A 27,198-nucleotide genomic window follows, 5' to 3' on the forward strand; every position below is an offset into this window, starting at 1 on the left:
TTTAAATAATTTTTATAACTGTATTTCAATATATTTGATTTCTTTTAAAATTCCTATACTTTGCCTTATGCATTTAAAAAACTGTGTTCTGAGAAAGGGTCCATAGGCTTAATTCATAGGTCAAATGGGTCCTTGATGCAAAAGTTAAGAACTACTCTGCTCTAGAAGCCACCAATCTGTGCTCCTTCTCCTCTCTCTCTCTCTCTCTCTCTCTCTCTCTCTCTCTCCCCCCTTCCCTTTGCCCTCCCTTCTCTCTCCTCTCCTCTCCTCTTCTCTTCTCTCTCTCTCTCTCTATCTCCCCCCCATTTTAAATTTTTAGAGATGTTTCTGAAGACTCATGTTGTACTAGATTTCAGAATCCTTTATCTACTTTATGATAATGTGGAAATTGTCATGCAGACCATTGATTAATTGATTCTGTAATGCAGTTCCTAATGTGGCTGTTCAAAATTTTTCAATTCCCACACCATCCCCTTAACCCTGTTCTCTCAGCTGAGAATTTTGCCTCATACTTTAAAAAATTGAGAACATTGGCCATAAGCTCTGTTTTCCCATTCTCTGCATTTCAAAACTCCTTTCTTGTCATGTTCTCTTTTTTTTCTCTTCACTTTTACTCCAGTATCCCTGAAAAAAAAAGTCAATCTTCTTATGACCTAGACCAACACTATTTACTAAGACTTTCTTCCCTTTCTTTTTTCACTCCAATGTCTGCTTCTATTATTTCCTTTTTTACCCATCTCACATAAAGTGGTGGTCATTCCCTTTGCCAAGGCAAACTCCTCAGCATGCCCCTTTGGTCCATTCTTTCCCATCTTCTCCAGGAAATTTCTCTCTCCCCAATCATCAGTGTCTCCTTTGTCCACTGACTGCTTCCCTACTATACAAATCCACCCCCATCCCTGCCATCTTATAAACCTTTACTTGGTCCAACCATCCTCACTAGCTATGGTCTTATATATTTTTGCAATAAACATATCAAGATATTTGATAAAAAAAAAAAGCATTGAACTAAAAACTGTAGAATCTAAATGCAGAGCAAAGCATACTATGTTGAATTTTTTTAATTTCTTCTATGTTTTTTCCTTAATCATGGTCCCCCCACCTTGGTTCTAATTCTTCTTTTATGTGGAAATCAAAAGCTTGCAAAAACGATGAATGTAGAAAACTACCTTTATATGTAATTGGACAAAATAAATTTTAAATTTTTTTTTAAGTATTGATTTCCTTAGAGGTCATCTCCCTTTGAGAAAAATATCAAGTATCATCTATGTCAGTCATAGATAGCTTTTTTAAAAATTCCAAAATGAAGTTTAAACTTAACTAAAAGATCTTTGAAACTAATACTAACTGAAACTAACTTTTGAAAACTCCAAGAATCTTTCTTCTTATTCCTGTGTGCATGAATAAAATTAGACTTTCATAATGAACAATAACTTTATATAGAAATAATATGTTTAAGACTTATGTTTTCTTCTGAAGTTGTTTAGTAAGCTTAACTCTTTATAATAGCAGCTATTAATAGAAAATAAAGGTTTAACTTCAGTCCAGGGCAGATCACTTTTATTTCAAATTTCAAATTGGCAGAATACAAATTAATGAGATTTTGCTGTGTCATTTTATTTAATTTTGTAGAAAGACATTAAATTTAAGAAACTAGTTTTGGCAGGTTTTTGCACTTTAATATTGGCTACATAAGCAATTTTCTATTTTCATGAGAGTGTTACAGGTATTAATGTAGATTAAAAAATGTTTCCTAATTAAATATGGCCTTGAGATATTAGGGATAATAAATAGAATAGTATCTCTCTGTCTTAGACAATTATTTCTCTGTAATGATTTTGTTCCACTACTAATTCTATTGAAATAAATAAAAATCTTTGGTACCAAAAAATAGGCCATCCTTATACCTTCAGAGAGGTCTGCAAATATGGTTATATGTAACCTTGGCATCAATTTCTCTGCAAATGTATAAATACAACTCATTTTTGTAGCACTTTAAAGTTTGAGGAAAAAAGTCAGAAAAATATTACATTATTATTTATATGGTACCCTTCAAAAACCATTATAAGATACATGTGTATAATAGCTAGCATTAAATAGTGTTATACATTTGACTTGATTTGAGCACTCTGAGGAAAATGCTATTATCTCTATTGGACATATGAGGAATTTAAGACACAGAGATTTTATTTAGTAACTTGCCCAGCAACATTCAGCTAGTAAATATCTAAGGTGGGATTTGAACTTCCTGACTGTTAAGTCCTATGCTTTAATCCACTATACCACCTAACTACCATATGTGTGTGTGTGTTTGTGTGTGTATATGTGTGTGTGTGTATGTGTATGTGTCACATACAATCACTGTTTTTATTCTGCATCTTCATTTAATCAAAATGCAAAATAAATAGTGGTAAAATAATAACACAGTCAAGAGTAAATTTCTTCTCTCTCAAGTGACCACTCAATATATGAAACACATTACATTTTATCTCTAAATTCAGTTAACCATTAGTCATCTTCTGTAGCCTGTAATACCTAGTTGGGTAGCAGCCTTGTCTAGAATTGTTAGCTATAATTATTTATGATTTCCATTATGGTCAGTTCTGCTTTTGTTCTTTGTTAATAATTTCGGCTTCCAAGAAACTATGTTGGATTTTTCACATTGCAGAATATTCAGTAGTTTCAAGATTGTTCTGGTTTCTGAAACCTGGTGACTCAGCTTCCATGAGTAAAAACCCTATGTATGGTAACCCCTTTGGCAAGCAATGAAGTTGGAGTCCTAGCAATCTAAATTATAGAAGTAGGGCAGTCCAAATAAAAAGTAATGAGCATGGGCTTTATATCAGTTTGAATCCCTCTGTTAATGGAGCAATGTCCTCTATTCATTTGTAGGAATGAATTATTTGTAATCATTTCTTTTTATTAGGTTAGTCAAGTGTATAATAAATTTTATTTATGAACAGATCATCATTAGTACAGAATCACTGAAAGGGAATTTTCTTGAGGAACTTATTTGCATAGGTTCCATCTACTATCATTCTCTTAGCTCCTAAAGCAGATGTGTCCAATCTGCAGGGACCGGGTCTTCAGAATATCATTTGTTGTGGTGTTCATTAGTGGCGTGGGTTGCAACAAATTCATGAATGGGTATTGAATTCTGCATGTGGCCCTTGAGAGGTTTTTGTTGAATAGGGTGGCCCAGAAGAGCTAAAAGATTGGACATTCTGGTCATAAACCCACCATAATGAAACTGGTATTTCTAAAAGTTGCACCACATCATGATGATTTTTTTGCCTCTCGAAATAAGTATTTTTTAAACTATTTATATGTGTCAAACACTAGATTTGTTGCTAGGGTTACAAATATAGACAGTCCTTGCTCTCAGGAAACTATTTTGTAGGAAAGACTATAAGGGCATGGGGGTGGGAGGAAGTATTGAGGATATAATAAATGCAAAATAATGGGGAGAATATATATTATCAGTTGTAAAGAGAAAAACCTCCTTTAGAAGGTAGTCCTTGAGATGAATTTTGAAGGAAACTCAGAATTCTGAGAAATATGAGCTGCTTGGGGGTAAGGAGGTAGGGTGAAGAGTGATTAAAAGGTGGAGGGCATCCTATGCAAACAAGGAGATAGAATGACATTTATGAAGGATAATGAGATGAACAGCTTAGATGAACTATAGAATGTGTGAAGGGAAATAATGTATAACTAAACTGTAAGCTTAAGTAAGTTGTAGCTAGGTTGTGAATGGCTTTGATTGCCAAGCAGAGAAGTTAGTATTTCTACTAGTGATCTGAAGCCTCTGGATTTTGGGAAGCAACATAGTCATAATCTTTGATTTAGGAAAATATCTTCAGAAGCTGTATGGAGAATGGATTGAAGTAAAGAAAAATATTAGCAGGGAAATAAAATTGGAGGCTATTACAAGATGATAAAGCCTATCCCTTGGTGGTAAGCAAGAGGGGAAATAAACTTAATTGGCTATGACTTTAAAGTTTAAACCCAGGAAGAATGGTGGCAACTTGGAGAGAAATAAAGAAGTTTGGAAGAGGGACAGATTTTACTAGAAAGATAAAAAAAATCCAATAATTGTAAATTAAGTCCATTTTATTCCCAGTGTTAAATAATACATAAACATAAACAATTTCTGTTATCATTTTTCTACAAAATCAAAAACTGCCTTGGTGAATTTCAGGATAGAAAAGAAATCCTGGTTTTTAGGTTCCCATACTATAAAGAACAGTCTGTGTAGAGTGTAGGCTTGAAGAGCAAGGGACTTTAATCTTCATTTATACCATCGGTGCCCAATATCTTGTATACATAGGAATCATTTGAAAGGTGGTTGAACTGGCAGTTTAAAAGAAAATCAATCTGATAATAAATTTGTGAATTTGACTTAATAAATTTGTGAATTTGACTTACATTATTTTAGCGCAATTTTTTATTGGACCTTTTGAATAAAAACAAATTAGCAGTTGTGAACAACGAATTATCTGTGTTTTAAACATTCGTTTCTTGTCCAAAAGTCTCTCCCTCTAATCTGAGAGTAAAAATGTGAAAATCTGCCTTTCTTGGAGAACAGAAAACCTGTCCGATTATCTTTCTGATAGCAACTGTAAATCCCATAGACATCCCAGAGAGAAGAATTTCATGTTTGTTGAAAATCTCTGTAAGCTTCCTCAGTGATGATTACTGACTAGAGACTTGAGGGAGAAATCCTGTATTTAGGAAAGAGAACTGTAAATATACTGTGGCTTCATTGGCTGCTGCTAATCATCCTGTGAGCCTTTGAGGATTCCCTATACATATGTGTCCTAAGATCTCTGGGGGTTGGGAGGACAGGGACAGAAATGATTCAAATCCCACCTCCTACCCTCACCATGCATATGCATTTTGGCTAAAGAGCTTAGAAGATTTTTTTTTTAAGTCATTGATTGGTTGCCAGGCTCTGGGCTACATATTGTAGAAATAAAGTGAACAGTGAAGAAAACAAACTTACATTTATGGGGGGGGGGGGATAAGATGAATGCATCATTTAATAGGCTTATGTAGAACTATTAAACTTGTCTGTTAATCAAATCTCTGTACTTTCTTAAGATCAAACTCTGGGGGCTAGCATATGTAATTTAATTCTTTATTAAGTCTAAAACTCATATTTGATATTTGTCCACAGTTAACAGTAGAGGAAGATTCAAATAAAAAGAAACAGTTTATATGTATTCTGCTTCAGTATGATTTTATGAAAAATTATACATTTTTAGAAATATTTTGTAGCTAATATTTGAAAGATGAAAGTATGATATTTGAGTAAAATATTGGTTTGTAATAGGTTGTGTTCCTAGTTAAAAACTACGTTACCCACAAGATTAGTGACAAATTGCATATAACATAATAGGAAGAATATTGCAGTCAAGTAATTTTCCTTTCCAAGGAAAGAAACTTTATCTTGAAGATACTATAAACTGGGGTGTTTCAGATATAACTAGTATCAAGAATAGAACATATAATATATATACTTGGTATATAATGGCATATAATATATACCATTTAGCATGAAAGAGAGGAGAACATGTTGATTTCCCCTTATATATTTCCCTTGTTTTAATGGGGGGGGGGGGGGGTTGGTCAGACCAAAAACTGAATAAGTCTGGATTGCCTACTGTTTTTAAATTATCCACATTACTGGTTCTTCTCATTTTTGTATCTTATTAGACAGATTTATTTATCTCCTTTCCCAATCTTTTTTTTTTAAGGCTTTCTGTGAAACTCTAGAAGAAACAAACTATCGATTACAAAAAGAACTACTTGAACGACAAAAAGAAGTAGAATCACTGAAGAAATTGTTAAATGAGAAACAACTTTATATAGACTCTATAGAGAACAGAATTAGGTATGTTATAATGTCATGCATTGTTAGTTAATAGTATTTCTTTCTTTTTTTTTTTTTTTTTGCAAGGCAAATGGGGTTAAGTGGCTTGCCCAAGGCCACACGGCTAGGTAATTAATTATTAAGTGTCTGAGGCTGGATTTGAACCCAGGTACTCCTGACTCCAAGGCCGGTGCTTTATCCACTACGCCATCTAGCCTCCCCATTAATTAGTATTTCTAACGTTCTTTTTAAATTTCTCTTTGTAATAAATACTTATTTATGACTTGAAAAGATAAGCTTAAAAGTATATCTCCAGTTCTGAACATCATAGTTGGAGTAAATTTGCCAGGATGTGTATTCCCATTGTTGCTTACTTATTGGAACCTGTTATAAAGCAGGACTGTCCAACGTTACTTTTAAAAGTTTTCATTGAAACAATAGACAATATATTTTGATTCACCATTTTAGTGAGAGCTCTGCAGTAGCTGGGCTCCATTTACTAAAGCATTTAGTAAACCCACAGGGGGCTGTATAAAATAGCACTGTAGGCTGTATTTTGGACAGCCTGCTATAGAGTTTTTAAAATTCTAGATTTCCTTTAAATACTAAAAAGACTCTTGGGATGTTGCTTTTGATGGGGTATTTTGAGTGCAGTTTCTGCTATCCCTAGCTCCATGTAACTTCTCTTAGGCTTTTAAAAAATATTCCTTTTATTCTGAACTTGACAAAAATTTGCAAACATGGATTTATATGAAACAGTAAATTTCTATTATATTCATTTTGATTTTAAAGATTTTAAAGATATTTCACAAGTTAATTAACTGCCTAATTTATTATTGGTTCCTTCCTTCTTCCATATATTATGTAAAGTTTAATTGACACTCTTTTCTCCTTTTTTGTTGAACATCACTACCACTACATACTTTTCTCCTCTTTTCAAAACCCTCGGAAAAGAGGGGGGAAAATTCTCAAATGCCTATGGTTTTCTTGATAATGCTAATTATGGTTTAATAATCCATAAATTTCTATAATCATATAATGTCATACCTATTCAAGGTAAAGGGACAATTCTCAATGATTTTCACTAGAACATCTCCATTAATTTCAAAACCAAAATAAAAGAATTAAAGAGAAAAAAAATCTTTCCCTTGGGTTAATGGTCACAGTTAAATTTCTAGGAACCTTTGAAAAATATAAACATTCCTCCTCTACCCCAAACACACATTTTGTAAAATTACCATTTTAGCTTTATATAGCTGTACTCCATGATAATGGAAAAACTGAAGTCCTTTATTCTTGCAGTTCTTGGAATCTTGATGCTTTTTTTAAGCCCTAAGAGCTTAGAAAAGATACTAATATTTTACTACACTATTTTAAGAAATTGTAATTTTAAAAATGAGTAAATGGCATAATTTATTTTAAAAGGTTTCAATTCCAAATTAAGTTTTTCAATATACACATTCAGAAAATGACTCTTATTCTTAATAGAAAAAAATCTTGAGTGTGAAAAATATGGAATCCCATTTGAAACATAAAGGAGGATACATTTCATAATCATGTTTCTGTTTTTTAAACCTTTAGACAATTATTGCTGAAGATTATTATTTTTTGTTTTGCAACTGAAACTATAAGGACATTTTAAATATCAATAGAAATAAACTGGCTTTCATTGTCAACTTATTTTATTAGGTTATTGTCTTTAGAACATGAAGAAACTCTTAGAATTTCAGGAGAAGGTGAATGTATCAGAAAGATAGACTCTTCTGCAATTGAAGCAGATCAAGATACCTTGGGTGAAAAAAACAGGTATGTATATTCTATATAATATAACATGGCCTTACTAATTTGAAATTATTAAAGGGAGGTGATTATAAGTTGTAGAAGATGGTAGAATTCAACATTTTGTAAGAGTTTTCCAACAAGAACAGCAAATGGAGGACTGAAATGATGTACAGAGTGTAAGTGATATATGCCCTTATGCCAAGGCCATCTGACTGCAGCAGTCAAAATGAATGTTGGTTTCTCTCTTAGAAAACCTAAAGGGGATCTCCCCAGATTGACAAGGAAAATGAATTGTTCCCTTTAAAAAGAAAAATGGCTTTGAGGGGAAGAGAGTAGTCAGTCAGTTGGTTGACAAGCATTTATTTAGAATTTAGCATATGCGAGGCCCTGTACTAAGCATTGGGGATACCAGAGAGAGAGAGAGAGAGGAGAGAGAGAAGGAAAAGGCAGTTCTTGCTCTTCCAGAGATCACAATTTAATAGGGGAGACAACAAACAATTATATACAAATAAACTCTGTATAAGATAAATAACAAGGAATTAAGAGAGAGAGAGAGAGAGAGAGAGAGAGAGAGAGGAAAAGGACTGGAATTAAGATAGATTTGGGAAATGTTTCTATAAAAGATGGTATTTTATTTGGGACTTAGGGAAGTCAGTAGGCAGAGATGAGGGACAGCCACTGTTTGTTGAAGATTGTGGTGAGGAATAAGTTGTGAGAAAACTGAAAGGATAAAAAGAGGCTAGGTTATTAAAGGATTTGCATACCAAACAGAAAATTTTGTATTTGATCCTGAAGGTGCTGGGGAGAATCATTGCTTTGATTATGATTTGAGAATCATCAGGTTATAAACATGAATTGTATGAATCTCAAAGAAGAAATTACTGAACGATGGAAGTAGAAGGAGAACTTGCAAATATTACTAGGGAGCAAGGACCTGAAGAAGCAAAAGAGGTATCTTGATCTGTGTGTTAGGAGATTATAGGATACAAGTATATCATAAAGGAGAAACATTTGGATTTAAGTAGCAAAAATAAGTCTTCCCTCAAAAATAGGGAGCTGAACTTTCAGAAGTAGCAGTTGATTGTTCTCCAATGAATGCTGACTTATTTCTACAGGTGGTTATCAGATGAGAGATCATCCAGTAAGGGTCAGAAGAAGAAGAAATAAAAGTAGTGGTAGTTAGTGATACCCTGCTGGAGGGGTTTGCTGTGGTATTCCTTGATCTGATGATAGCCAAATAGTTACTGTCTTCCTGAAGCATGAATATAAGGTATAACTGAGTAATATCTCAAGATCTCTCAAGCCAGATGACTACTACTTATACTTTATTGGTTCTGACGGATATAAATGATGCTATTGCCAAATGAAATCTAGAAAATGTTAAAGATTATGTAGTTTTTGGAAAGAAACTTCAAATATACAAGTGTTTCTGAAAAGAGGAATAAAGATTCAGCAACAGTAATAACTGATATTGATAAAGTACTTTAAAATTTACAAAGCATTTTACACACATCTCATTTGCTCTTTGTATCTGCACTAAAGTAATAAGTCTGAGATCTGATGATCCCTGTGGGAGACTAAAGTAGGGTGGAAATATAGGTCATGGGGGGTGGCTAGGTGACACAGTGGATAGAGCACCAGCCCTGGAGTCAGGAGTACCTGAGTTCAAATCTGGTCTCAGACTCTTAATAATTACCTAGCTGTGTGGCCTTGGGCAAGCTGCTTAACCCCATTTGCCTTGCAAAAACCTAAAAAAAAGAAATATAGGTCATGGGAATTGAGGTTGATGAACTGGTAGGAAAAACCATTGTGTTCAAAAGGATATTAATGTTAATCTTAGAACATGAAGAAATACTTGAATTTCAATAGAAATTTCAATATGGAAAGCAGTTTTTGGAATGGAAAGAAAGACTTCAGATATTCATGTCCTTGAAAAAGAAAGAAGAGATGAGAGCCAATAGTTGGTAGCAACAAGGATTTGGAAAAATTGGTGGAGTGGACCAAAGGAAAGATTTGCTGAGTTATTAGAGCAGAAGAATCTGAAAAATATCTATGAAGTATAAAGAATAAGCCTACTTCTGATCCAGTGTGTCATGGATATAAAGAAGCAACTAGCACCAGCTCAAGATGCCAAAAATAAAATTTCTTGTAGAGAAAGTCATGGAAAGAGTATAAAAGGAAGAGATGCAGGGTGCAGGAGGGGAGGGGTCTTGTGTTATATCAATTGAGTGAAAGTTCTAGACAGCAAAATGGAAGGGGAAAACAAGAGAAAAAAGGACTGGGAAATTGGTAGTGCTAACCTGGAAAAGAATGAGAGTTCAGGGACAAGTGGCAATGAAAAGAGATTTCTGAGAATTCTGAATCAAGTTTTCCAGGGGAACAGGAAGTGGAAATTTGCTAGGCCAAAGGTAAGAGAAAGTATCAATTGATCAGGGGATGGAAGAATAAATGGATAATGGCTTTAGGAAGGTCATGTAGAAGAAGTCATTAATCCCAAGCATTATGCAGCTGGTCTAGCCAATTCATTCTTGTTTCTTCTCACTGATTGTATGATTATAGGCATGTCACTTTCCTTGAGTCCAGTTTTCTTCAAAATGAGGTCACCAGCCTGGATGATTGCTAATATCTCTTCTAGTTCTGTATCCAGTATTTAATATTTTTTTATTCTGTTAAGTAATTTAGAAATAGTGAAATTTCATGAATTTTGAATTTTTGATAATGTGAATGTAGCTGGTTTGACTTTAGGTTCCTTTTTTTTTTTTAAGATTTTTCAAGGCAGTGGGGTTAAGTGGCTTGCCCAAGGCCACATGGCTAGGTAATTACTAAGTGTCTGATGTCAGATTTGAACCCAGGTACTCCTGACTCCAAGGCCGGTGCTGTATCCACTGCGCCACCTAGCCACCCCTGGGTTCCTATTTTTTAATGGTTTTTAAAGCAAATTAATTGAGGATGAGAGGAATTGTATAGGCTGCTAAGGAGAATGCCAGCAGTACTTCTATAAATTCATTTACAGATAGCTAGCCATACCCTTACATATAAGCTGCTTTCAAATTGTGATTATTCATTAAGATAAGTAACTTAAATTTTAATAAGATAAAACTACACTAAGACTTTTTGAACATTATATCTGAAGAGCTGTACTCCAACAGCAGTCTTGGAAAAAGTTTGGTGATATTTAAAAAGTTTGAGAGACATAGTTTGTGGGTAATTTAGTCATTGTATTAATAATAGCATGGTCATTTGGCCATCTCTCTTAGACCAAAAGCCCTGCATGGTGATGGATCACAGTTTATATGCTCTTGGAAGAATGGATGTTCCTGAGGGTTGACAATGAAATCTGGTTAACAATTAATGAGAAAATGAATGTTAGAAGGAAAATCTTGGGGAGTATGTGACTTCAATCACCCAAATCTTGGTCATATCATCTATATCTGACACAAAGGAGACATAACATTTTCCCAGACCTGAATAAAAAAACACAATAAACAGGAATCCATTAGCCTAAATTTAGATTTTCTTTTTATTGTCTGATCAGATCTTGACCTGGGTAAATCTATGAGGAAGTAGAAAAGGGGGAAAAAAACCTTAGTTCTGATAGAATAATAAGTTATTTATGATTTTCTTTCTTTTTGGATCAGTAAATAGTTTTTTTCTGCAATAAGGAAAAAATTTTCTTAAAAATTTTTAAGCAAGTTTCTTAGCAAATATTTTTTCAAAAATAATAAGGTAAATACCAGCTCAATCTTTTCAGATTGTCATAAATTTTGCTTTGAAGGTATCCAAACAGACATGATTTTACTGTATTTTGGGCTGCAGAGAACATAAAGGTTATAACATTTTAATATTAATATCCATTATTTTTATTCTTTTGGGGGGTTTGGGTTTTTTTGTTTGTTTTTGGAAGGCAATTGGGGATTAAGTGACTTGCCCAAGGTCACACAGCTAAGTAAATATTAAGTGTCTTAGGCCATATTTGAACTCAGGTCCTCCTGACTCCAGGACTGGTGCTCTATCCACTGGTAGAATTGAAGAGAAGAGGATGGCAACCAGTATAGTCTGTAGAAGCTTTAGGAGCAGGGTCTGTCCAGCAGAATATTATCCTTCACGTGGTGATCACTAATTAAGAACTATAGTTCTTTTTCAGGCCAGATCTAGCTTGTAAATCATAGCCTTCCTATCACAAATATAACTCCAGATTAGAATTTAAGAATTAGAATTTGAGTTGGTTTTTAATTTTGGCTCAGACTTTTGTTAGTTTTATAAATCTGGACAAGTCACTTGCCTGTGTCATGTGAATTTTATAATAGCAGTCACCCAGCCTACTCCAGAAGAATTCTGAGGAGATAACATTGAGATATTAGAGAAGACAAGGTAATATTAATATTTTGGTGGCAATAATTAAAAAGTCTAAGAAAGTGCTTTGTGATAACTGGACAAATATGACTAGTTACTGTTAACTCAAGTTATTTTTACAGGTTAATAAACTTAAAAATTGCTTTCACAGCAGTGAATATGTGGTATAATTTTGTACTGTCTCTTAAATGTGGTAAATATTTTTTTGGACAGTTTCAATAAAAATTTTAAAAGTGATAAGAACATATTTTGAATTCATTCATTAGATAAGTTTTGCTATTGTTCTAGATCTGATAAGATTCCCAAGGTTGGCTGGAGTGATTGTGAACCTGAAAATTCAGTAACTGAAGTGGAGGTAGCTGAAGTGGCCTATGCTGCTGAAGAAGAGTAAGAAATCAGCATCAGCTGCCATAATCTTTGGAGATTTAGCAATTTGGACTGGATTATGTATTAGCAAAAACTTTTTTCTAAAATAGAACAGTAGCTGTAAAGCAAAAAGGATGCACATGTGAAATGTTTACATAAATAAAATCATAACTTATTGGCATAGGAAATATATTCAATGCTGCTTTTGATTTGCTTTTATCTAGTCTTTATATTTAATATATTAAAAAGGTCTGGTTAGGATTATATTAATCTAGACCCATATTCTTAAAATACTGTACATACATAATTATGATATTATTGCCAGTATGCTTTAAGCTATATGTGTATGTATATAACACACATATATAATCACCAATAATATTAGACAGGTGGAAATTTATTAATGTGTCAAGCATATTTATTTCTGTCTTATACATTCTTTTTAATTGGTTAAAATAAGTTAATGGAATTTTTTAAATAAAAGAACTATTTAAATTAAAACATTGATTTTTTAAGTACCTTAACTTTTTTAAATTTAATTTTATTTAGTGCACTAAAAAAAGAAATACTTTTAAATATCAAATTAAAAGTACCTGAAATAGTTATGATTGACTTTAGGGTTCTTGGAAGGGAAGTAGTAAAACGGTAATTATAAAACAATTAATACATTGCTATCTAGATATTTTATTTACACCCCTTATAATTCTGTATTGCATGTTTATTTTTCACTCAATGCTTTTTCTCTCATTCTTGAGCTGTAGATATGTTTGCCTTTTTTCCCCCAAATACTACCTCTTCTTGCTAATTAAGGTATGTTATTTTGAAAATGTATTGTAGATTACCTAAAAATAACTGATTTATAATCAAAAGAGAAAGCCATACTTTCTGCCTTGTTAATAACTAGGTTTGTTCCTGATTGCAGTGCATTTTTATTTCATTGTAGCTAAGATGTTTGAGTGCATTATAACCTGTTTTTTTCCAAAATGTATTTATTTAACCAAGTGATGCACTTTACAATAATTAAAACTCCTTTGTGCCAAGTTGATTTCATTAGAGAGAGGAGTTAGGAAAAAAAAGATTATGTAGTGCCTTTGATATTTAGCTATTTCAGAATTCTTAGAATTCTGTGGATTTAAGATTTATTTTGTCCCTCCCATTAGTTATTGGAAGTGCCTTTGTTTTCCCCCCAGTGAGAAGTTGTTAAATAGTTGTTGTCAATACTGTTTTGCTTAATGCTATTAATGCTGGCATGACTGTGCTGCAAAGTTTGAAAAACAAGTTAATGGATTGAGCTGTGTACATATATATCTATATATCTATATCTATATCTATATATATATATAGTTAGGTGTGTATTTTTTCTAGATAAATAAAGTTGTGACTCCATTTTTGTAACCTTTTATCATTTTCTCTCTGAAATAGATGGTTATTTCAAATTCTAATAACAAATATTTTCAAGAAATAAAATGGTGTTCATCTTTGACTTCAGTTAGAACATACTTGGGTTGTTCTCATTTAGAATTAATCTAATTTAAGTTTTTTGTGGGAAAAAAAACAAGCATTTATTAAGTTCCTTTTATCTTCAAGGCATAACAAAAATTAACAGGTTTCTTCAGATTGCCAAAATTCAAAGTGTTGACCCAGGAGAAGGAAGTTTGGTACAACACTTGACCCAGCAGGTCAAGAAGATTGTTGATATATCAGAGGACAGAAAGTGACAGATGAACCTGTTTGGTTCGATTTTTTGGTTTTTAATTTTTTTTTTTTTTGGTTTTTGCAAGGCAATGAGGTTAAGTGACTTGCCCCCATAGTTACACAGCTAAGTAAATATTATCTGAAGTCAGATTTGAACTCATGTCCTTCTGACTCCAGAGCTGCCACTAGCTGCCCCAAAGGGGCTTATTTTGATCAACTTGCATCTCCAAATCTTTCATCTTTTCTTTGGGTTATATGCTTTCTCTTGCCTATGAGCCTAGCTATCACTGTAATCACTGGCTGGGTCCACTATTCCTATCCAAACTCAGCTATACCACTTAGACCAATGGGCTTAGACTTCTGGATCTAAACTGTTGAATCAGCAAGTCATCCTTAACAAATTTTCAGTCACTTTATTTAATTTAAAGGATTTTGTTTTCATTTTCATTAATACAATCCTGTTTACTGATAGAATTTGATATGCTGTCTGAGAAAACAAATAGAGATGGGGCAGCTATCTTAAAACATTATTGAAGTGGGCTGCTAGGTGGCACAGTGGATAGAGCACCCTGAAGTCAGGAGTACCTGAGTTCAAATCCAACCTCAGGCACTTAATAATAGCCTAGCTGTGTGACCTTGGGCAAGTCACTTAAGCCCATTTGCCTTAAATAAATAAAAAAATTTAAAAAAATAAAATATTCTCTAAGTAAAGAGAAGTTTAAGGGTGGTAGAAGAACTGGAACTTTTCTTTAAAGATTAGAAGGGAAGATAATTCCTGAAACTGTAACAAACAATAGTATTTTATTCCACAAGTAGAAAAACTGTGATGCCATTAAAACCATCCCAAAACATTGTCTTTTTAAATGTGCTTAGTTAAGTAAATTCAAGTGTTTCTTTTTCCCTTTTAAATCTTTGTAGTCTTTTATATGATTGAAGGGGATCTCAAAAACAGTAGACACCTCAAGGAAGAACTATATTAAAGTAGTCTAACCAGCAAGCTGGTTAGGTGGTACAGTCCAAAGAATGCTAGTCCTAGAGGCAGGAAAACTCATCTGACCTCAGACACTAGCAATATGTAGCACTGTGACCCCTGGGCAAGTCACTTAATCCTGTTTGCCTCAGTTTTCTCATTTGTAAAAGGAAATGGAGAAGGAAAGGACATACAGTCAAGTGGACTGAACCAGTAGCAGCATATTTAAGACTTCCAGGGAAGATATTCTACAATCTTTTAACATATATCTAAAACTTTTTATAAGGGGATTTTCCTGAATATTATTATTCTCTGAAGAAAGGATAAGTATTATTGAAATGACTGTAGTGGAAGTTTAATCACTGAATCCAATCCTTAATTATATGTAATTTTGCCACTTATATGAAGCTAGGAACTCTGCTTCCAGTAAAGTCATGACCATTTAATCTGAGATATTGCTATAAGAGGAGAGCCTAGAATATGTGTTTCTATTAATATAGGATCTTTATTCTTTAATTTTCAATGAAGATAATTAATTTGGAAGCTGGTTTTGATGGTTGTCCTTATCTCAAAGTCCTTAAAGAGGACCAAAATGACACTTTGACAAAAAAGTTGCAGTGTGCCTTATTATGGCTAATCAGACCAGTCAGAATTAGGAATAGTCTACTATGGTCAGGCACAAATAGGCCATGTTAAACAGTTGGGGTGGAGTCTCTAAATCTGTGTATCTCACATTTCTTTTCAGCTATCACAATTCTGCTTTACTCATAAAACACAGCACTTTCTCTGATGAGGCCATGCTGTACTGGGTGGTCCTGTGTCAGTATCTCCCATGTCCCACAGTCAGTTCCAGGGTTGTATCACTTTTTCTGTCCACCATGTGAATACTTGCCCTGTGTGGGTTCTTCATAAAAAAGTCTTTTTGGCAAGCATACATTTGGCATTTGAACAATGTGGCCAGTCTATCAGAGTTGGACTCTAGGTAGAAGAGTTTGAATGGTTGGCAGTTTAATTCAAGAAAGTACCTCAGTGTCTGGTATCTTATCTCACCAAGTGATCTTCAGAATCTTCCTAAGACAATTCAAATGAAATTCATTCAAATGAAAGTTTCCTGGCATTGCACCTGTATACTGTCCAGATTTCACAGACATAGAACAATGAGGTCATCACAGCAGCTCTGTAGACTTTCAGTTTGGTAGTCAGCTTAATACATTACTCTTCTCTTTCATACCTTCCTTCATCTGACCCCTTCCTTTTGATCCTCCCAAACACTGAGCTAGCTCTGACAATGCATGGGTCAACCTCATTGTGTACATCCCTAGAAAGTATTCTACCAAGGTAAGTGAACTCATCCACAGTATATTCAGAACATCTCCATTTGCTATAAATATGAATGGTGTGATGCTGGCTGATGAAGTACCTGTGTTGGTGATATTAGACAAAAATTAGCACAAGCAGCAGAGAATCAATCCATCTTTGTTTCATCTCAGCTTCAGAGGCTCCATTGAGTGCATAATCATTTGCAAACAAAAAATCATGTACCAACACTCCCTGCACTTTAGTCTTGACTTACAACCTTTTCAAGTTGAAGAATTATCAAAGTATTGTAGCTGACCTTGATGCTGGTTTGTCCTCATTGAAGGCATTTGATAACATGGCTGAAAATATGTTTAAAAACATGGAAGCGAGTACAAAGCCTTGTTTCACTCCATTGGTGAGAGCAGGCAATCTTGCCATTATGAAATTGATGTACATCCTTATTAGCCACCTGAGACCCAGCAGTTCAAGAGATAAACTTAGTGATGGCTCTGAGTGATTGGGAACAACCATTGGGAGCCAGCCTTCAGTTATTGAGACAGTGACATATCTGAACTATACTTCCTTTGGATGTTAACTTGATGGGTCCAATGATACCTAAAAACTGAATTGTCTGAGCTCACTCACCCCACAGACCAAGGTAGTAAAGAATGTGAAGCAGAGGAGGAGGGGAAAAATGTTTGTACTTATTTCTGTATTATAAGTAAATATTCCTTTGTAAAAGCCAATTGATATTACTAGCTTAGAGTAAGACATTAGTCACTGAGGGCTAATAGAGGAATATGCCTAGAATGGAGGCTTGAGCCAATGACAGATAGCCTAACTTTTCATGGATACTAATAGAACCATAAAATGGAAAGTAAAGCCAGTCTTGCTTTTGAGAGAATGAGAGCAAAGAAAGCCTGTTCACTTCATTAAACTGACATATTGTGCTAAATTAGATATATCTGGAAAAAATCAAAGAAAAAATGCTGTAAGTTGCAGAACAAAGGCACTCCATTCCAGATTCATACAAATAATGTCCTTTAGACAGTAATTCTTAGTTTTTCCAAGTTAAGACAATGTATCACTGGTTCACAAAGTAACTTCTTAATCTGATTGACTTAGCAATTATGCAGATTTGCATAATTATATATATTATATATTATATAATTATATATAATATATTATATATAATTATATATATTATATTATATAATTATATATATATTAGATCATGCAATATATAACTAAGGGTTATAAAAAAACTTTAAGCCTATATTGAAAACAATGGGGAAAAAAATCAAAGAAAGCAAAGGACTATTTCTCAGAGTGATTAGGATAACTGATAAAAAAGGAAAAGTATTGCTATTTTGTTTCCGCCAGGGAAAAATGTTTGAACTTGAAAGAGAATAGGAAAAGAATATCCACTTATTAATTGCCTATTTTGTGCTAGGCACTGTGATAAGCACTTTACAAATTTTACAATAACCAAGTGAAGTAGGTAGTTTGGCTCCTATTTTAGAGCTGAGGAAGTTATAGGGTCACACAACTAATAAGTGTGATATTGGATTTGAATTCAGGTCTTCTTGACTCTAGATATGGCACTTTATTCATTGCACCACCAAGCTAAAGATAAAAAGTGTAGATTGAAATCCAATTGAAGAAAGCACCTACCTACTCTAGCTTCTGAAAATCATAGCTAATGAAAGAGGTGCTACAGGTCTGAAAATGAACAAACCTCCAGATTTTCAAAAGAGAAGAGGGCAATTTAGCTTGACATAATTCCTGGTAAAATTCTAGAATATATTATTAAAGGAATGGTTTCTGAGCACTTAAAAAAAAGAAACACAAAGAGTCAGAACAAGTTCACCAAGAACAGATTGTGCTAAACTTTTTTTTTTTTAGTTATTGACCTCATATCAGGAGCATGCTTTTAGACATAAGACTTAAAGCAAAACATTTGACAATGTTTCTTACACTTTTTTTGACTAGAAAATAGAGTTGGAACGGGAAGGGAAGGGAGGGAATAGAGCATCCCTGTCCAGAAGGAGCTTATGTTCCATAGGTGTGGAAGACTTAAAATACAGGTAAAGTAATGGTTTTGGGGAAAAATAACAAATATTATGCTCGTTTAAATAGTGTAGTTACAATATAAGCATAGTACTGCAGGCCTTTGTAAGGAAAAATCCTTTTATAGTCTGATGACTTTTTCAAGATACAAAACTATTCTTCCACTTCAGGAAAATAATTATACAATTCCAATGAAAGACCCAGAAGCCTGACAAACTGTTCTTAGACTACTAGAGTAAGAAGCAACTACAAGAACATCACAGCCCCTAATAGTTTCAGACCCTGAGATTTTCTCATTAAAAAATAAATTGAATGAAAGACAAGAAGTCTTAGATATTAATACCTTTAAAAGTATCTTTCCCTCAGAAACAAAGTAAAGATTTGAAATGACATTCTGACAAGATGATTAGCTCACCTTTGTCATTTAACATGTTGATATCAGATGCCTTTGATAATTTGTCATATTCATCTAAATCCAAGTGGACAGTTTCAGAAAAGTTCCACCCCCACCATGATGCCATTTCTAACCTGATTTTCTTGGGCTAAGCCATGGCACAGACATCCAATAATGAACATGTAATTGTTGAATTTTCTTCCTGCTTGTATTGAACCTTCAATTGGAAGAGTCCCAGAGACCTCTATCCCTGGATATCTGGATAATGAATTATTATACTCCTTTATGAAGCTATGATATTCAACTCTTTGCATCCTTTAAGTATAAATAGGCTTGTATATTTTGGCAAACATTTCACATGACCTAATATATCTACCCATAGCAAATAATCCTTTCACTTAAGAATGTTTGGGCTAAACATATTATGTTTCTCATTTAATGTTATACTAAATAACAGAAACTGGATTATCTTACCTGTGGGGGGGGGGGGGCGGTTAACAAAAGGAAATTAGCAGGTAGACAAATAACCTGCCCATGGGTATGTGAACTTTCCATGCAGTTGCATTTCTTTTTCCTTCCTGAACATTTTCTGATTTTGATCTGTCAGAATGGAGCACATTTTATTCTTTTTTCCTCTCCTTTGATGTGAATCACTAGACATCTTTTCTGTGGAACAGACCCCTTGGTTTACATTGGCAATCTATCTGGGACTCAGATCAAACACTTTAGAGAGCTTCTTAAAAAAAAATTCAGGGAAGACAAAAGATTACAAGTTCTTACCTATGATAATACCAAGGTGTTTTCACAGAACTCTGGGAAAATAAATGGCTTCTCTGACTAGGGATGCCAGTACAGGTCCACACATCTGGTCCACAAAAGCCTCATTTTTGTTAGATGGAAAGAGAATACTAACAATATAAAGTATCCAACAACAAAGCTTATTTTCCATGATTTTCCACTGAAGGGTGGAAAAGTTTACTTTTCTCATCTTTATTTGCTGTCTCATTTTTTGGGTCTCATTCTACATTCCCCAAAACAGTCAGTGCCTCTAAGACTTCCACCACCAAAGATTTGCCTTTGGAAAATTATTAACCCTGCATTGCTTATTGATCTGACAGACTCACCATAAAAACTCAAAGAATGTATTTGCACAGTTTCCTAAAGAATTGAAGCAAGACTCAGAGGTACATGACTGAATCTCTGTACTATGGTGACAGATGCTATGGAAATATGTGGATGAGACCAGGTGTTTCAGCTAATTGACTCCTAAGTTCTATATGCAATTAAATAGCTCTGAAGTTTGGGTGTATCTTTCCCTCTTCAGGAAACAAGAAAAAGTTCAGCCATTTTTCATTTCAATTTAACAATGCTTAATATTCTGAACACTTCCCTAGTGTTATCACCTTAGCAACTAGCCAAGAATGGATGGAGTAAGGTAAAAGGGTGAAGGTGGGAGGCTGAAACTAGAGATTAGAAAAGTCATGGTAATTAAAATAACTTCGTAGAGTTTTAAAAAATCTTTACAATGCTAAAAGATAAGCCTAAGTAGATAGTTGTTGACATCATTTTCATTAAAATCTTCTAAGAAAAGGCTGAATTCTTATTTGAGTGCTCTCTAAGATAGGCATAAAGTCTATGTGAGACAGGCAATCTAGCTATATGGACCATTTGCAAGTTAGTTCTCTGTAACCTGTAGAATAATTAGTTAAATGCATACATTTATCTTGAATATCTTGTATTACCTCATCAGTTAATGTCATCAGAAACTGCAAATGGAAAATAAACTGAACCAAGAATTCAGTTATAATAATATGAGTTGGGTTGCATTGGGATATCATTTAACTTTTTCAGTAATCTCAAATTGTCCCTTGAATCCAAAGCACACCTTTTTTTTATTTACTATCATTATCCCCTTTTAAAAAAAATTAATATTTTATTTGTTTTCCAACTCCATGCCAAGGTAGTTTTCATCAGTCTTTTTTTTTGCAAGGTTTTGAGTTTTACATTTTTCTCCCTCCCTGCCTCTCTTCTCTTCCCCTCCCCTGACAGAAAACATTCTTAATATAGGCTCTACCATATAATCATCAAAGCACATCTTTTAACAATAATTTCCCAGTAGTAATATGTGACTTCATATAATAGATCAGCACAATCTTAGAAAAATAAATGTGTTAGTGACTCAAAAGTCAGTGATGCATATTAGTAGGCCATGGCATATTACTTTTAAAAATATAGATTAAAAATATATCCGTTGTGTTTATTTCATCCTGATTTCCTCCTCTGTTGTTCTTCCTCTTTCCAGGGAGAATTTTAGAAAAGAAAAAAGAGAAATAGAAAAATTTGAGCTAAACTATTTAAAATGTTTACAAAATTTCACTTTATACATAATATTTTACATTCATGACCCTTCACCTCTGCAAAGGAAGAGAGATGGGTCTTTAATTCCTCTTGAAGTCCAAACTTGTTTATTCCCCTTTAATTTTGCCACATTCATTTTTTATAATTTTTTGGTGGTTGTTCTTTCCATTTACATTGATTTAGTCATTGCATATTAGTTTCCTGACTCTGCTGACTTTACATTGCATCAATCCAGAGGAGTCTTTCCATGCATCTGCATTCATCATGTTTTTGTTTCCTATAGCACAATAATTATTGCATTATATTCGTGTACTAGAACTTGTTTAACTATTCTCCAATCTATGGACATCTACTTCACAATTCTTTGCTAGCATAAAAAACTGTTGCCATAGATATGGTTGTATTGTCATTCAATCATTCCCATCCTGTCTGATTCTTCACGATCCCTTTTGGCAAAAATAAGGGAGAAGTTTGCTATTTCCTTCTTCAGCTTATTTTATAGATGAAGAAACTGAGGCAAATAGGTTAAGTGCCCAAGGTCATACAATTTGATGTTTGAGGCCAGATTTTAACTCAGGTTTTATCAATCCCAGGGTCAATACTACCCACCAAGTTGCCTTAAATATGGCTGTAGCATATTACTAATGTAGCTTAAGCATATTACTTACCTGTAAAAGTAATATAAAACAACTGGAAATGGAATTTGATCTATCATATAAGAGAGAAGAATAACAAATGGTCAACCTAAATTTTGTACTGGTGCCTTGTTACAAACAACATGGTCCAAAGGATTCCAGTGGTCTTACAAAGGTAGAGAACTCAAAATTAGCTTTATTTATACAGCCTTTATTTAAAAATGAAATGAGTTACAAGTTAACCTTTGCAAGGTGATCATACACAGCAGAAGCAGAGCCATATACAATGTTTAGAACACTAGTCCTGGAGTCAGGAGTACCTGAGTTCAAATCCAGCCTCAAAAACTTGATACCAATTGTGTGACCTTGGGCAAGTCTCTTAATCCCACTGTCATGTCAAAAAAAAAAAAAAGCAGAGCCACAGAACTCTGAATCTTGAAGATACAAAGTCTGCACTAGGAACTTGGGTCAATACAAGTCAGGATTTCTGTTAAAGCCAAGGATCTCAGTTTTAGGGGAACTTTAAATTCAAGTACCTAGACTATGCCAAGGCACTAGTGATATGTTCAGATCAAGGGAAGCCAGAATAGCACTCAGTCTACTGCTTGTACCTCCATAATAACTGGTATTCATAAAATGTTAAAGAATCAGAAAAACTTAATTTCATTATAGAAAATGCCAGACAGAAGTCATGCAGCAACAGGGTTTAATTTTTCAGTGGAAAAGACATTTTCCCTATACTGCATCATTTGATGATCTTGCCAGATTCACCATCACGATGCAGAGAACGTGTTTGCAAAAGTTATCTCCAAAGACAGATGTTAATGGTTCTTAGTTTCCTGAAGAATTGAAAACAAGACCCAGAAATACCTGGCAGAATCACTGTATTATGGTGACAGCTGCTGTAGAAATATATATACATGATCCCTGGTGTCTCATTCAGGTAATTGGTTCTTAATTGCATAATATCTATTGAGGCTTTATTCAAAAATATAAATGGATTATGACCATGGAATCTCAGAGTTAGAAGAGGCCTAAAAGGTCATATCTAAAGCTACTTGAACACAGTAGGGTAGAAAAATAGGAGCCTTGGAAAAGTGATCACTCCATTTTAGAATCCATAATCAAGAAGCAAAGGACATCAATAGATCAATCTGACATGTACCTAAATAATGGGAGAGCAGAATTCAAAGGATTCAGAAAAATAAAAGGGAAGATCCCAGGAACTAAAATTGAACAGGAATTTTGGTCCTAAAGGAAGAAGAAGAAACTTGAAAAGGAAGTTCTGAAAACAAAAAGAGAAGCAATTCTGATGCAAAAGGAAAAAAAAAGATTGACCAAAAATGAATTATATAGATAGATGCACAAGAAATTCAGCAATAAACCTAAAATTTTTAAAGATTCACACAAAGGCAGGATACTGAAAATAAATACAAAAGCATGATACATCCTGTTAGAAAACATCAGAATTATAAAAGCTTAAGTTGACCTGAAGCTGGTAAAGAAAGCTAAAAATTATACACACACACACACACACACACACACACATACATACATACATACATATATATATTCACTACCTGAATACTTCCACACTGTCTAACCTGCTGACATGCCTAGTTTAAAGCTCCAGCCCAGTAAAAATACAGTTAACCTTAAATTATTAAAGTCTTTAATTCTATTATTGTCACATATAAATAAGAGGCATACTTTAGTCTTTATTTGATAGACTTCACATGAAGGGGAACCTACTATCTCATGAGACTCTTAGTTCCAAACAGTGGCTCTGGGTATGTGGAATAGTGATAGTATATAACAGAGATAGGGAAGAGTTATTCAGCTCTAATTATGCTTCTGTTTTCTTTGCCAAGGGAGTGATCTTTGAATTCAAAAGGCCTTAATAAAGAATGGCTAATGAAGGCAAGATGCCTTAGATAAGTAGGAAGATAAAAATTCTGAAATGCTTCCTAAAGAGGTGCATCACCAAGCCCAATCTGGGTCTTGAAAAAAGATAGCAGATATGAAGGCTGAACCATTGACTGTGATCTTTGAAAAATCATGACAAAATTATTTAAGGTCTTCAAGCAGAGGTTGTAAAACCAATCTGAAGGCATGTCATAGACAGTATGAGTTGTACCTTGCCAGAAAATAATTGTGATTTTCATATTGATTAATATATATATGTGTGTGTGTGTGTGTGTGTGTGTAATGAATTTTTTAATAATAATTTAGTTTCTAGAGATTCTTTTCACAGGTAGAGACTGACCCTGGAAAAAGGTGAAAACAAAATAGCTAGATTAATTTACTTTAAATCATGACAAGTCATATAATCTTTTGCCTGGATTAAGTTAAGTGAGTAGATATAATCTGCATTGTACCTAAACAAAAATAATAATGTATGCCCAAGATGATAGAATCAATTTAGCTATTCCCACAGGACTTGAGGACACTTGTGTTGTCCTACTTGGATGGTCAGATCTATATTATAGTTGTATTGTCCCAAATGGGGAACATATCCTGGGAAGATCACATAAACCCAAGATTGTTCTATGATCTACTTTCTTCCTCCCTTCCCACTTGTAATCATGTCTATTTTCTCTACCTGAACTTTAGCAAGGTGAAGTTCCAAAGGAGGAGTAATCCCATGACTTGCAAATTGGTTCCTTGCAAAGAAAGTAATTAATATATCACTACTTGAATATAGTTCTAATTATTGGAAAGCTTCCTTCCACCAATAAATCCATGGGAGAGGAAAGGAAAAGGAAGAAGGAGGAAAAGTGAAAAAATTTATGTGGTAACTACTTTATTATATATTTAAAAGGAATAGCAAGTTGTACATAATAGATTTTCAGTTTCACGTGCAATCCTCTTTTTTAATTATATTTTATTATGAAAATGCTTGTTTTATTCCATAAATTAAAAATAAAATTTAAATTTTTAAAAATTCAAATCCACTTCTCCACTCCTAGCTCTTCCCCCATGGGACCAAAAATAACAAATTAATCTCTCTTCATTAAACATGAAAGTACAATGAAAATATGATCTTGGACAATTTGAATAATTTTGTTTTAATCAAAAGGAACAGAATAAGTCAATGGAGTATATTTGGGGTGGGAGAGGGAGAAGAGATAACATTTTAGAATAAAGTGTATTCATGGAGGAAATCTTAGGAAGTATAACAGGAAGGTATAGATGGTCACAGCTGATATAATTGTTGTATGTCCATCCTAGGTATTTGTGAGTAACCACAAAAGACCATTAGGATAACAGTCCTATGTGGAAAAAAGAAACATAAAAGTTTTTGTAATCAGAAAATGCTATAAATCACCTAAAATCTAGGTCCTAGACAAAAAAAGAAAAAAGTGGAGTTTGGTAGAAAGATCACAAACTTGACCCAGAAGCATGATCAGATAGTCATAGGAGATTTTAATTATCCAGACAGTTGCTGGAGTTCTTTGTGTCACAAATAGAAGATCTATCACTAAAGACTTGCCTTGGTGAGATTTTCATCATTGACAGTGAGGAAGGAACCAATAAGGAAAATTTCTATTCTAGGTCTGATTTTTTTAAGGCATGAAAATCTGGGGAGAAATGATTCAGTCTGAGAGTCTGTGATAAAAGAAAGGAAATCTATATACCATGACATACACCCTAGATTTTAGAAAAATAAAGTTCAAAAGATTTAGAGAAATTTAAAAATTATACAAAGCAGAGGGATGAATTATGAGAAGTAATATTCAGATAGGGAAATACCGGAGTTTCTAATTAGGGAAACCCAGTCTCATACAAAATAAAGAAAACAAAACAACCTATGTTGGTTGGTGAGTTTCCTGTGTATCCAAATTAATGTCTTCAAACAAATCCCATTTTTTTCCACCTCATTGGAATTGTTTTTCTTTGTGTCTTCAGAATTTCATTTTGGATTACTCTCTCTCCCATCCCATAGGTTGTTTTGTTTTCTTTATTTTGTATGAGACTGGGTTTCCCTAATTAGAAACTCCGGTATTTCCCTATCTGAATATTACTTCTCATAATTCCATCTCTCTATAATTCACCCCTGCTAAACCTCAAATCTCTTCACCTTAATTCTGTCTAAAGTTGTTTTGCTAGCTGAGACTTCACACTCTCCATTCTCAGTACAATAGTTAGCCTCTTAAATGCTATACAATTCTCTGTTCTCAATTCCTTCGCTCCTTTGTCCTTTTAATATCATTCATTCCTGGATTACTCATATCATTCATAGCCTCTACTCCTATTCAGGAGCTACTAAATATAGCTGGAGGAAGTCACTATATATTACAGAGTCCTATTATCCAATCTTAACTGAGCCTTCATTGCAAAAGAATAGTCTTTCTATTCTCTACCCTATATTTTTCTCTACATACTTTATATTTTCTTTACATACAGAAGCTGTTCTAAATCTTTGTTTTCCTACTCAGTCCTCAGAAGCTTCCCTCTCCCTTTCCATCTCAGCTTGGCTTTGACTTTACTGAAAAAAATGTGTAGTGTCCTATTTAAATGCCCTCTTTTGCCCTTCTTGTCATTTTAAAAATCCTTAATATTATATCCCATTCTTTCCTCCTTCCCCCCAATCTCTGATAAAGATATAGCTCTTTAATTTGTCAAGGTCAGTCCCTCTACATGTACCCTCACTCCCATCCCTTCCCATCTTGTCCAGTCCATTGCCCCCATAATCATTTCCTTTTCTCTCAAATCTTTAATCTCTCCCTAATAATTGCTTCTTTCCCTATCACCTTCAAATATACCCAAGTCTTCTCCAATTCATTATGCCTTACAGTCCCCTCAAGTTATAATCCTAACTCTCTTCTCTCAAACTTTATAAAGTTGTTTACAGTCACCATTTCTCTTTCCTTCTTTCTCACTCACTCCTCAGCCCTTTGCAAGCTATCTTCCAAATTCATCCTTCAACTGGAACTACTCTTTCCAAAGTGACCAGTGATCTAATTGCTAAATATAATGGTCTTATTTTATCCCTCAACGTGCTAAACCTATCTACTACCTTTAACAACTGACAATTCTTTTCTGATTACTTTATTCTTCATTCTGATTCTCCTTCTACCTATCAGAATATTCCTTTTAAATGTTTTTTTGTTAATCCATATTAGTCCCTATTGACCAATAGTGCTTGGCAACTTTCTCTATTAGGCACTTTCCTTTTCTCCCTCCATACACTCTTTTGGTAAAATCTTCAACTTCCATAGATTTAACTATCATTTCTTTATATATGATTCCCACATCTAAACAGCCAATTCCAGTCTCTCTCTCCCCTGAGCTTTAATAGCGCATCACAAATTATTGAACATTTCAAACAGGGTGTCCCAAAGACATCTCAGTATGTTTAAAACTGAACTCATTATCTTTTCCCAAAAATTCACTTCTCTTC

General features: G+C 33.8%; 1 protein-coding gene across 7 annotated transcripts in view; it reads left to right on the top strand.

Moving 5' to 3' along the window:
* Positions 1–27,198, top strand: part of SNX16 (sorting nexin 16) — a 67,049-nt gene that overhangs the window by 24,279 nt on the left and 15,572 nt on the right. For 5 of the 7 annotated variants that reach the window (XM_074204755.1, XM_074204752.1, XM_074204753.1 and 2 more), the window contains exons 6-7: positions 5,757–5,893; positions 7,562–7,678. In XM_074204755.1, the coding sequence (XP_074060856.1) occupies positions 5,757–5,893; positions 7,562–7,678 (254 nt within the window). Of the gene's footprint in view, positions 1–5,756; positions 5,894–7,561; positions 7,679–8,449; positions 8,606–12,295; positions 17,470–27,198 lie in introns of those variants that run through there. The other 2 variants (XR_012472136.1, XM_074204756.1) reach the window with 2 other exon arrangements.

Source organism: Macrotis lagotis, chromosome X (genome assembly GCF_037893015.1).
Source record: "Macrotis lagotis isolate mMagLag1 chromosome X, bilby.v1.9.chrom.fasta, whole genome shotgun sequence".
In the NCBI taxonomy this organism is placed as follows: Eukaryota; Metazoa; Chordata; class Mammalia; order Peramelemorphia; family Peramelidae; genus Macrotis; species Macrotis lagotis.